This window comes from Taudactylus pleione, unplaced genomic scaffold, assembly GCF_031769625.1.
Source record: "Taudactylus pleione unplaced genomic scaffold, aTauple2 ptg001123l, whole genome shotgun sequence".
NCBI lineage: Eukaryota > Metazoa > Chordata > Amphibia > Anura > Myobatrachidae > Taudactylus > Taudactylus pleione.
Genome location: NW_028285524.1, coordinates 2,587,529 through 2,601,034, shown reverse-complemented (window position 1 = coordinate 2,601,034; position 13,506 = coordinate 2,587,529). Strand labels below are relative to the sequence as shown.

At 46.5% G+C, this 13,506-nt stretch overlaps 1 protein-coding gene across 2 annotated transcripts in view; it reads left to right on the top strand.

Moving 5' to 3' along the window:
• TNR (tenascin R) overlaps nt 1-13,506 on the top strand; it is a 459,197-nt gene that overhangs the window by 399,183 nt on the left and 46,508 nt on the right. For both annotated transcript variants that reach the window (XM_088461904.1, XM_088461903.1), the window contains exons 16-18: nt 6,546-6,676; nt 7,639-7,771; nt 9,946-10,097. In XM_088461904.1, coding sequence (XP_088318030.1) covers nt 6,546-6,676; nt 7,639-7,771; nt 9,946-10,097 — 416 coding nt within the window. The remainder of the gene's footprint in view (nt 1-6,545; nt 6,677-7,638; nt 7,772-9,945; nt 10,098-13,506) is intronic.

Sequence of the window (13,506 nt, the reverse complement as noted above, 5' to 3'; positions counted from 1 at the left end):
GGGCACGGATTGGGAACCTCAGGCCCCCGGAATCATTTGGTTTGGCCCTCTGAGCTTTTTTCTGCTAGCATCATCTGGCTAACAAGGTGCCTAGAATGACACCCTGCAGCCAGAATCTATGCAGCAGTGCTGCCTGGAGCGTCCTTAGGATGCTTCGGATGGTTACACTGCTGCCCTTACAGCTCCCCGGAGCATCTTCTGGATGCTCCGGGCATTGCTGTAAACACCGCCAATTATGGTATCGCCCCCGTGACATCACATGGTGGGAGCGTGGCCTGCACCAGGCCCGCAAATAATGTTATATATATCAAAGTGGCCCTCGGCAGAAAAAATGTTCCCCACCCCTGCCCTAGGGTATGCTAAGCTCATGCCTACTATCTGCTCTGGGGGACGCTGCTGCAAGCTAGAAGTGCCCCCAGGTGTGCAGGGAGGTGGTATATTCTGTGAAAAAGTGCAAACATCACCTGTACATACACCCCCCTCCACCTTTACTCCTACAATTCTTCTCAGATTAGCCTTATTGTTGTTAACTTTTATTTGAGGCACCAGAACAAGTCTGCAGCGGCGTAACAAGGGAGTAAATAATAAAAGAATTGCTGAATAACACAGCATAACACCACAGACTATAATGGGTGCAGGCTGCACATGGGTCCACAACACACTCCCTTCACCCATACCTAATACTTACATCTCTGGAGTCTGACAGCAGCACTGCAGAAATCATGGTTTGGGTGCCATGTTCTTGGAGATTTGGGCTTGCACAGAAGACTGGCACAATGCCAGGGTCTACTCTACAAGTGCACACAGGGCCCCTTCCTCTCCTAAATCACCCTTCAAAGTCGCTGTAGCTTGAAGAAGCATGCAGGGAGTGGGAGGTTATATAGGACATAGTGATCCTGTACACAATGTCTGGGTGAGCAAACAGAATCACAGTGACTGACGGGGAAAAACAGAGACAAGGGGGGGGAGGGGCAGTGGTGACGGGGATAGTGCAATGGGGAGAGCAGGAGGGGAGATTACATACTATGGGAAAGGGGTGAACCATTTGAGGGTGAGAAGGTATAGAGGCGTTTTATGAGATGGGCTGAGAAGCTTTAATGAAAAGATGCATTTTTAGGGTGCATTTAAAGCTGCGGAGACTGGTAGAGAGTCTTAAGGAAGGGAGTTTCAGAGGTAGGGGGGCACATTGGGTGAAGTTCTGGAGGCGAGCATGGGAAAATCGTACAGGGTGGGGGTGAGGCAGCAGTCGGAGGAGGAGAGAGGAGGTGGGAATGCGGTTGGAAATGAGATCAGAGATGTAGGAAATGGGAGGAGTGCTCTGGGCTCTATATGTTAGGGTGAGGACAGGTTACAGGGGGGAGGGGGGGGAGGCAGACACCATATGGCAGGACTCAAGAAAATGAGACAGGCAGCAGATTTAATAATAGATTGAAGTAGATAGAGAAGAGTGAGAGGGAGCTGGAGGCAGGTTACCAAAATCTAAGCAGGAAGTGGTTTTAATGGTTTAAATTAATCTTGAGTGTGAGGGGACTCCAGGACCATCCTTATTACATCTGAATATGTGTAGCTTTATACTACTGTGTAGTGCGCTTACAAGTGTTTTTTTCTAACAGTGACAACAACAAATTTTAAATGTCATCATCCAAGTTTGAGGGTCATTAACAACAACTAAAATGTATTATTGTAAAAACCAAACTGTTGAGCAGTGGCTCTATTATGCCTATAATAATAACCCCCTGACTGGCTCTGTCCTCATAAATAGCAGTTCAGACTCCACTATTTGCCGGCCACACCTGAGTCTCACTAAATGCCCGGGAGGCCAACAGATCTCTGGGCATCCTTAAGAAAGTCTTCCATTTTCCCAGATGGCAGAGATGGGGGTACAACTATATGCCTATAATGTGTGGCGGACCAAATTGTGCCATTGCACATTAGTGGAGGCAGATAGCATCATCACACAACTAACCGCATGAGTGGGTGGGCACAATTGCATCACTCCCACCCACTCGGAATTTGTTGACCTGTCCCCTGCATCACCTGGAGGGCAGTTCTTCAATGTCTGCACGTATGGTATAGGTGACCTTGTCAATTTTAAATCACATGTTCATACTGTATATCCACTCTACCACTGTAACCCACAAATGCTCAATCATTCTGATGTCCTAATTAATGTGAGTAATGTCACTCAATGAATGAACATTTTCTACAGTTATTATCTTGATCAGCTCTGGTTTTACAATATGGTTGCTCTTTTTGTGCTAAATAATGTCAAGTGCTTAATGAACAAAAGGAATTCTCTTACCGCACAATCTACAGCGCCCAGGGAACGAAATCTGTTTCTCTGCTGAATTATGCAGGGCTTTCAGCAGACCAGGGGAATTGTAGAACTGTCAGAATCCATAATGCCTTGTAATGGACCAAGAAAGTTCTACTGCTCCAGCAAAAGAATAGCTCTCATACGCATGGAAAATACACCTCTGAGAAATCAGGCAGCCACTGCTGAGATACACACTATTAAAGCTATGCTAAGACATTCAATGTACCGTAGCACATTGCCTTTCATTGCAATGGCAATAAGGCTGTTATGAGACAGGCTCCTGGCGGATAATTCTTTTTCAATGGGTGAAAAAAAAAAAAACCCGATAAATTGGGCAATTATTAAAGGCCCAATTTGATGTGGGCAATTTTTTAACTACGCAAAATAAAATGATGACATTAATCAGGATTATTGCAGCAGAGGTGGCCAGATATGTTTGCTGAACACTGGGCTGTGAAAAGAAAGTTGTAAATGCAGAAAACAATATTTTCACTGCTCTGTGCCATTTCCTGCCAGTTTTCTGACACATAACAGATAATAAATTGGTAATATATATAGATATGCTGATAGTAAGTGACATTTAATCTACCTTGTTTTGCAATGATTGACAGGAAAATGACATGTTACCATGCATATATCCTAACTGCTGTATGACTGTGCTATCCTAAGTATGGAGTGGCAGTGAAGTTAATGGTGGCAAATCACTGCGGGTCAGGTTGGTGGTGTTAGTTGGACATATTATTACGATATATATTTAAATATAGATTTATGTGCATAATGCTGCAAAGTGATGCTAAATAAAAATATTCTAAAATGACTGCACATACAACATCAGGGAACAGTAATCGCCATATTGTTCCCCATTATGGGGATCTCACTGGCTATATAAGTGTGGCATTGTGCAATATCTTATTTTTCACACTAATATATGCACATTTGTTGCAAACTCATACGGTTACCTCCCCAATTCCAGAGGAGCGTTTTTTTTTTCCTCCAACTGCCAGGAAGTTGAGCACTGTAGGGACAATTATCACAGCTTGGAGAGAGATAAAGTGGAGAGAGCTGCGAAGCTTATCTTCCTTGCCAAACGTTCATCGTCTGCTGCACCGCTCTGTCAGTCCCTCCATTGGCTGCCGATTTTCTACCGTATTCAATATAAAATACTTTTACTTACACATAAGGCCATTAACCAAACCACACCAACATACATCTCTTCACTCATCTCAAAATATCTCCCAACCCGTCCTCTCTGCTCAGCACAAAATCTGCGTCTCTCATCCCCACGCATTACTTGCTCTCATTCACGGTTACAGGACTTTCTTCGTGCTGCACCCACTCAATGGAATGCCTTACCATGGACAGTAAGACTTTCCTCTAGTCTCCAATTCTTCAAGCGTTCCCTGAAAACTCACCTCTTCAGGCAAGCTTATCAGATTCCAGAACCCCCCACATAACCTTCATAGCTTCCATATCTAATTACATCCCCTTTCACAGTCCACACATAACCTCACACATCGTCTTTCTTTCACATCCTCCTGATATTTGGCCGACATTCCTGGGTAACTGGATCATGCAGCCAACCAAGAAACTCTGCATTCTGGTTGGATGCAATATATAGCACCTATCCTTGGTCCTCAATGCCTATTTCCCTATAGATTGTAAGCTTGCGAGCAGGGCCTTCCTACCTATATATCTGTCTGTTATTACCCAGTTTTGTTCTATTTATGTTTCCAATTGTAAAGCGCAACTGAATATGCTGCACTATATAAGAAACTGTTAATAAATAATAAATAGAATAAATAATGTACCAAATAATCAGCTCCTACCTGTCACTTTACAGGCTAGGGGGAGATGTATTAACTGCCGAAGCGGCATCAGCGCACATTATGTGCGCTGATACCGCTTCAACCCCCATGTATAATTGGGGGGCTGGGCATTAAATGGCAGGTGTGCTATTCACCCCTGTCATTATCGGCGCTCCTATCTACAAGATAGCAGCGTTGAAAGCCTGGGCTATGTATGAACGGTCAGTACTACTGACCATTCCGCCAGCTGCAGCTGTCGCTGTTGACAGCTGCAGCCTGGCAATGCCCTATCCCCACAGCAGGGACAGCGCAGTCCTTGCTGCGGGGGCTGCCGGCTCCAGGGCTGCACGCGGTATCTCACGATACTTGCGAGATCCCGTGCATTCTCAGTGGAGCCGGCCAGGACTGAGACACAGAGCATCAGCACTAGGCTGATGAGCTGTGGTCTCTAGCGGGGATCGCCGGAGGGGGGAGTTATCACTCCCCCACTCCAGTCAATGAGATGTTAATAAGTCTCATCGTTAGTGCTTCCTGCTTCGACTCGGTAAAGAGGCGAAGCAGGAAGCGCTATAGCGGCACGTTAAGTGCTGCTGTAATACATCTCCCCCTGTGTTTGAAAAATGACAGGAGCTGATTGATTGGTACTTTATCTCTCTCCAAGTTATCTCTCTACATGCTTTGATAAATATCCCTCTGTCTCTGATCACCATGCTCCTACTTTGCATGACCACAACTCCTTTTTGTGTGCTTATGAAAAACTAGACATGCTCTGGGGGGGCACTCCCCCGGTTGGTGTCACCAACCCCCACTAGGAATACACGTCCCTTAATGGATAATGCACCTCCCAGTTCCGATATGGTCCATGGCTAATCCTGCGAGCTATACAAATTGAAGTCTATAGTATGCTTAGCAAGATAACAGCTTGGACAATTCATAAATAGCATAAACCCTACCCTCTCTGGCTAGGTGTACCCTGCCACTGACAGACTCCCATTATAAACGTCATAATAAATATTGAGATGCAGCCACGGGTTTCCTTACCCCTTGACTCCTTGATTTTGCATTTATGTGGAAAGTTGTATACCTAGGCATTGGAAAGCAATATGATTAAGTTTTTTTTCATAAATGTGGAACATCATTGAGACACAGCCACTTTATACCAAAGATGTTTAACATTAAACAATACAAATGATATAATATTTAAGGGACAGTATTATGAATGTACTTACATTTTCTCTAAATAGGGCAATTGTCAAAGTTACTCATAGGATAAGCTTAGATTTGACTGTATTTAGAGGGCAAGATCAACCAGCATGTAAGGCTCACACAAGTTTTTTTTTAAGTATGAGTATAACAACAGCTGCAAGATTTGTATTGCTTATGAAGAATACTGGAGGGACAGCAGGTGGCACTGTGCCTTACGTTGCTACTGTATAGTCTCTCTTTGTAATAATACTGTACACTTTTCTAAGAATCATGTTTATTAATCCTTAATATTATATTTTACATTTACTAGTCACAGTAAAGTTTGTCCCACAGCATTTCCCTGTGTATTTGATGATTAAATAGAGAAACTGCAACAATTGTGTTAATTTTATTGCCACCCACATAAGTATTCATGAACAAAATTGCAATAGCAAAAAGTGCGCAAAATGTGATGTATATTTTTATATTGTGTCTGCTCTTTTTAAATGTGTCTGCTGGCAATAACATACCAAAATGACAGCTATTTGTAGGAGACAGACGGCAACTGTTGAGGAAGTTAAATAAAATGAGTAAACGTTAATCCAATTTGTATGGCATATGTTGTTACGAAATGTTTTAAATTATAACATACTGTACTACAATATTTATCTGGAGTGGTTGGGAAATATTCTGTTGGCCTAAAGCTAGGTACACACTAGGTCGATGGGTCCTACTGACCTATCTAACGATTGGTAAGAGCGTGCACACTTACCAGTCATTTTGCCGATGTGTGTCTGCGCCGTCAGTGATGACATCACAACTGGGTTGGCATTTAAATTGCCCACCCAGTTGAAATGTCAATCACCGCTGGGTCTCAGGCTGCAGCAAGTGTACGGGTGATGGGTGGATCGTCTCATTAGCTGCGCTTGCAGGCCCAATCCGATATGTCTGTGACCAACGTTGTTCACAGACATATCGGGTGTAGACACCCACCCAGGCACTATAGATATATCAACCATTCAATGGAACGGCCAATATATCTATCAGTGTGTACCCAGCAATAGGAAATTGGCTCTGGCAATCCTACATACACTATTCTAAACAGTGTGTGTAAACAACTATATCAGATACTGTATCCTTTAAGTTTTTTTTTTTTTAAATTTAAATTATTATTTATATAATAATTTAATTCATGCACAGAAGGACTAAAACAGTAATCCCATTTTATTCTGCATTAGTTTTGGATCCCCCCACAAACTTCACGGCGACCGAGGTGACCAGAACAAGTGCTCTAGTGTCATGGGTGCCGCCTGTCTCTGCTATTGAAAACTACATTTTGACGTACAAATCTACCAATGGCACCAGAAAGGTGAGTGTTCAAGGTTACTACATGTCGGAGGTTAGGAAATGATCATAGGGGTATACAGTATTTACTACAGTGGGGGTTTTTAGAAGTGGAGTTGTTGCCCATAGTAACCAATTATATTCTAGTTATCTGTCAGCTTCTAGAAGATAACAGGTAGAATTTGCTTGGTTGCTATGGGCAACAACTCCACTTCTAAAAACCCGCATTTTAGTAAATATACCCCATAGTGTTCTATGAATAAAGTATTTTTAGGGGTTTTGATCCTGAGTTGATGCTAATAGAATAGGTATTGTTTAAGGTACTTGTTTAATAGCATTAGCTGTCACCAGTGATAACCCTTGTCATGCGACAACAAGCACTGTTGCTAACTGAATAATATGTCCCAGTATTTCTTATGGGAGAAATGTGTCAAGCCCAGAAGCAGCCAATCAGCTTCTAGCTAGCATTTATCCAGTACATTCAGTGTCAGACTGAGGCATAAAGGGTCCACCGGGGGCAATGCAGTGATAGGGGCCCATGCTTAAAGGGTGTGATCATCAACCTGGGTGTGTGGCCAGCCACCACAGTTGCTTGGCTAACCATTAGGTAAATTTAGATGTACCTTCAATAGAAGCAAACCAAGAAATTATGTTTATCAGTGGTCCTTCTCCACAAGGAAACTGGCCCTATAATAGAGTAACAATGTACAATTTAGTGCATAACACCTAGAGGAGGGGGTGACTTACCCTGTAACCCTGTGGGCCAGACCAACCCTGGGTACATTCTGTAAACTATAGCTGTAACCTGATTGGTTGCTCTGGTCAACTTCTCCACTAGTCCTCTTTAGAAGCTTTGGTAGACTTTGGTTTTGAAACATTCCAATTTTCAGCCAGTCAGGAGGTTAATTCTTAGATACAGAGTAGCAGAAAGATTTGGTATAAATATACTACTGTACACTGTACTACTCACCTGCCATTTACTTTTAGGAACTGATTGTGGATGCCGAAGACTCATGGATCCGCCTGGAGGGTCTGCTGGAGAGCACTGAATACAATGTCACCATTCTGTCAGTACAGGATGGAGAACGAAGTACCATCACTCACACAAAGTTCACTACAGGTCAGTGTACCTCATTGACTTCATCATCTATCTAACATATGCTTGTACACACTGGCTGTCATCTCTTGTCTTACGGACATTCCCTAAGGACTACTCTGGTTAAGCACTGTACAATAAATCTGCGCTTCAGACGTTTTCAGGTATATTGATAAAAAGCGTCTTGTGAAATGTGATTACATGCTGGGATACACTTTATGCTACAACGTATCATTATTATTATTATTATTATCCTATTTGCATGTGTTTTCAATGATGTTATGGAAACCTTGAAGGGGGTCTTTAGATTACGATCTGCCAGTCAATATGGTTTAACATTGGAAAAACACCTGCCACATAGTTGTGTCTAATTTCCAGAAACTGCCCCAGGTTTTAAAGAGTTGTCCATGGATTTTTTGACATAGTACGTGTCACTATTTGTTATTATTGACCAATTGCACTGAATGCAATTATCACCATCTGTTATTATTCTCTGGGGTTATATATTAATTATGGGGCTGATTCTGAGTTGGGAGCAAAGCAAGTAAGCTTTACAGTTAAGGTGGGTATACATTAGACGATAGGTCGCCCGATCTGGTAGGTCAGGCCTATATATCGTCCACATCGGCAAATGTGTACCCACTATGGATGACTATGCGTGCTCCCGCAGGGCATCCATCGGGTTCGTTCCGTCGGCCTGCACGTAGGGCCGACAGAACGACCTAGCTGCCGACGCCAGGCAGGTAAACGGAGGCGATGCCCAACATAACGGATGGTCGGGGCACCGGATCGTGTAATGTCTACCAGCCACCCGATATGTTGGCTCATCGGGCTTCACATTGCTGGGTACACACATTGGTAAGTGTGTACCCAGCTTTAGAACAAACATTGTTGCAAGGGGTGCAAATACATTTATGTTTTTGAATGCAGGGTAAATACTGGCTGATTTTGTATGTAGCCCACAAATACTGGTCAGCTCTATTTTTACACTGCAAGACTTTTGGAGGATGCTCTGGTGTCAAGAAGGGCAGCAATGAAGCCACTTCTCTCCAGGAAAAACATCAGGGACAGACTGATTTTCTTCAAAAGGTACAGGGATTGGACTGCTAAGGACTGGGGTTAAGTTATTTTCTCTGATGAATCCCCTTTCAGATTGTTTGGGGCATCTGGAAAAATTCTTGTCCGGAGAAGGAAAGGTGAGCGCTACCATCAGTCCTGTGTCATGCCAACAGTAAAGCATCCTGAGACCATTCATGTGTGGGGTTGCTTCTCAGCCACGGGAGTGGGCTCACTCACAGTTTTGAGAACACACCCATGAATAAAGATGGTACCAAAACATCCTCCAAGAGAAAACCTCCCAACCATCCAAGAACAGTTTGGTGACGGACAATGCCTTTTCCAGCATGATGGAGCACCTTGCCATAAGGCAAAACTGATTACTAAGTGGCTCGTGGAACAAAACATCGAAAGTTTGGGTCCATGGCCAGGAAACTCCCCAGACCTTAATCCCATTGAGAACTTGTGGTCAATCCTCAAGATGCGGGTGGACAAACAAAACCCCACAAATTGTGACAAACTCCAAGCATTGATTAGGCACGAATGGGTGGCCATCAGGCAGTATGTGCCCCAGAAGTTGATAGACAGCATGCCAGGGCGAATTGCAGAGGTCTTGAAAAAGAAGGGTCAACACTGCACATATTGACTCTTTGCATAAACTTAATGTAATTGTCAATAAAAGTCTTCGACACTTATGAAATGCTTTTAATTTTACTTCAGTATACCATAGTAACATCTGACAAAAAGGTCTAAAAACACTGAAGCAGCAAACTTTGTGAAAACCAAATCTTGTGTCATTCTCAAAAACTTTTGGCCATGGCTGTACAGTGCCACATTGCCATACTGAAAGTAGCACAGAATGTCACTCCCACTCCTTCCATTTGCTAAGGTACAGTAAGCAGCAGTAGGGGTTGAGGTGCTGTCTCTATGAGAGGGGATGGGTGCCCTTTTTTGAGGGAGGTGAGCACCGCCTCCTCCGGTCCTGGTTACATGAGTATTTTAAAGCTTGCAGTATCTCTAAGAGCAACTCTCACTTGTGTTCATGGAGGTTTTTTTGTGTGCACCTTATTATGTACTGAAAGTTTAACAGGACATTGGAAATGTATATTTGTAGACTTAACCCATCCTATATCTCTGCTCAGGTGGAAGAGTGTTCTCCCATCCCCAGGACTGTGCACAGCATTTACTGAATGGCGACACGCAGAACGGAGTATACACCCTCTACATAAATGACGATCTGAGTCAGAGTGTGCCCGTGTTCTGTGACATGACCACTGATGGAGGAGGCTGGATTGTGAGTAAAAGAGAGCAGAGCATTGTAATATTAATGTCTCCTGGTTCCACTGGTTCTGATAGTATGACCTGCAAGACACCAGATTCTCCATAGATCTGACTCCTTTACCGAGTCCTGGGCTCTTGCTTAATCCACAGAGAAACAGGCTCCCATTATTGAAAATATTTGGTACAGCAAGGGTTTTTAAGAGAGGAGGGGGCTCGTGTGCAGGAGCCCCCTCCTAGAGATGTCTCCATGCGGGCCCCCTCCTCTCCGGCAATGCAGTATATTCTGGCTTTGAGCCAGAGTCTATAGAGCATGTGCAGATCTCCGGCGCTCGCGCTATGTTCCTGGAGACATCTCTAGTGCGCATGCACATATCACCGAGAAAATGGCAGCTGCGTAATTTTCTCGATGATTTCAGTCTGCAGAACCAGCCGATGCGGGACTCCGGAGAGCTAAGTATAATAATTTTATGGGTGCAGGGGGTGCGGTGTGGGTCCCCCTGGATCAAGAGGTCCAGGGGTGCCCAAATCGCACACCCTGCACCCATTATAGGTATACCAATGGGTACCAGCGCTTTTTTTTCCTTGTATAAAGGTACCGATACTATACAGAGGAAAAAGGGTGCCGGTACAGAGGAAAAAGGGTCCCAGTACTCACCTAAAGTTACAACGTGATATAAGATTTATAGCAGCTTCCATACTCTGGACAAGTCTTCAGACACTTATTTTAATCATTTATACAGTAAAATTATTTCTACTTCAGGGTCCATAGGGTATCCACAGGATACCTTGGGGTATAGGTGTGACGTCAGTCGCAGGGCACCAAAGAGTTAAGCTTTCAGCCTCCCAGGATGCACTAGGTCCCCCTCCTATACCCCGCCCCCGGGCCAAGGCACCTCAGTTTAGTTTGGTGCCCGGCCGGAGTCGGGTGCACCTGTTGGAGTGGGGGCTAGAAGAGCCCCTGAAGCTTTTTCTTCATGCAGCTGTGGCTGCACATCTGGATGAACAGCATGGACAGTCAGTCCTGACGTCCATGCTGTCTTCCCTACACCCCGCCGGTACCAGAACGCCGGTACTGATCCGGGGATGCTGGTGGGCGTCTGGGGTCACAGCTAGCGGTGACCCCAGATGCTCCGGACCATGGCCGGATTCAAGGGGGACAGAGGTAAGCAGCGGGGTCCCGCAGTGGGTCCCCGCTGATCACATGGTCCTAAGTCCCCAGGCAGGGGGCTCCCTGGGGACTGGCTGCAGCGTGGAGCCAGGCGACCAACCTGCGCTTCCACTACCCCCTGGGACAGCGGACCGCAGCAGAGCGGTAGCGCTGCGGCGTCCCAGGGGTTAAATGCATGCCAGGGGAGCGCGCCTTCCCTGTCTCACAGCCGGTGCCTCCCCCGCTGCACACAGCCCTCTCTGCACTGTGCTGACTGGTCCTGTGTCAGCGCTCCTCCCCCAGGCCAGCTTCTCTCTGCTCCTCGGCGGCCATCTTCTCTGCAACGCATGGTGAACGCTGCTGGAAGTCTGGAAGGAAGCATCGTGGTCTGGGTCCCCCCGCATACCTCTCCTCCGCTGTGGCTCAGGTCTGTGTATGCAGCGCTGTGTCCTACCAGGCCCTGTGTCTGTGTAGTTGAGTGATCAGCGCTGTTAGTGCAGGAATTGTTATTTCTCTGCATTGTATGTGACTGTGCTAGCGCTGCCTGTAACTTTTCTTCTCTAAACTGTCAGCTTTATTACTGTCCCTGTTCTTTCTGCTAAAGCCCTTGCGGTGCGGTGCTGCAGGGTGGTCTCTCGCCTATTTAATACTTAATTGGTGAGAGAGGTCACATACGTGGTGCCATCATGTCTGAAAGTGATTTTCCCCTCCAGCTACAGTGTACCACGTGCAAAGTACCGTTAGCGGAGGGGGAGGGTAGCGCGGAGGGCCTTTGCCGGCAGTGTTTGTCCATGGCGCGGCCTATTACGGTTACAGCACCGGTACAGGAGCCGCCCTGGGCTTGTTTCGCTCAGGCGTTAACAGCTTTAGTGGGCCAGTTAGCTCCGCAGCCCGCGTTTACTCCGATGGGTTTGTCCCAGCAGTCTGTGGTGTCGTCACCCATGCAGGGGTTCCCACGACAGTTGGTGGTACCCCACAGTCTCCCTATTCCCCGCTCCCGGGTTCTCAGGAGCCAGCGTGGGTTAACTCCCTGACGAGTTCTGTACAGCACTTGTCGGATGTGTTGCAAGGGGAGTCTGTGATGTGGCCTCATAAAAGGCCGGTAGCGTCTCTGTCCGCTCCTTATGAGGATGACGAAGGGACGTCTGATGATGGGGAGATTCTGGATCCTTACGATCAGGAACCTCTCCATACTAAGGACGCTGATGCTAAGTCCAAAGTATATATTCCTGGACTTATTCGGGCGGTCCGCACAGCCTTGGTGATTGAGGACGAAGTTCCCCCAGCGGCTAAATCTAAGTATGCCTTTTTCAAAGATGTGAAGGGCGATGCCACAGTCTTTCCTCTTTCGGGTCAGTTGGTGGACCATTTAGAGGAGGCGTGGAAACAACCTGGCAAAAGATACCAGCCGCAGAGACGCCTGGCGGTGGCTTATCCGTTCGCGGATAATTATTTTGCTAAGTGGGAATCCCCTTCACAGGTGGATTCTCACGTGACCCGTCTTGTCCATAGTGCCACATTGCCGATGCCATCCATGTCCTCCCTTAAGGATGCTACGGACCGCAAGGTAGAAATCTGCCTGAAGTCCGCTTATTCCCTTGCAGGGGGGGCAGCACGGCCGGCTATGGCCATTTGCTGGGTTGCCAGAGCGATGGAGCGCTGGGCGGATTCATTAGAGGCTTCTTTTGAATCCGACTGTCCGGCCGAACAGGCGGAGTTGATTGGCAATCTCCGTGATTCGGCCACCTACATCAACGAGGCGGCTCTAGACATTAGTACTCTGGTGTCTAGAATTTCTTCAGCAGCGGTAGCTGCTCGTCGCACCTTGTGACTGCGATCCTGGAAGGCGGACGCAGATTCCAAGAAAGGTCTGGAAGCGTTGCCGTTTACCGGAGAAGTTCTTTTCGGTCCGGATCTGGATAAGATTGTGGCCACGCTGGCGGCAGCCAAATCTGCTTGTCTCCCGTCGGCCGCTGCTCCTTCTGGTTCTGGACCATCGTCCTTTCGGTCATCTAGGGCCCAGGGCAGGCCCAAACCACAGTCGTTTCCTCGACAGGCTGGCCCTAAGAAATCGGTCAAGCCCCGGAAACAGGCATGGAGTACCAGACGTCCGGCCCCCAAGCCAGATGACAAGCCTGCGGCCTGACGGTCCGGGTCTCCCCTTGGGGGATCCCAGGGTGGGAGGCTGCCTGCTGCAGTTCTCCCGGTGTTGGTCGTTCACTACGACAGACACTTGGGTTCTGGAGGTGGTCTCCCACGGGTACGCCCTCTCCTT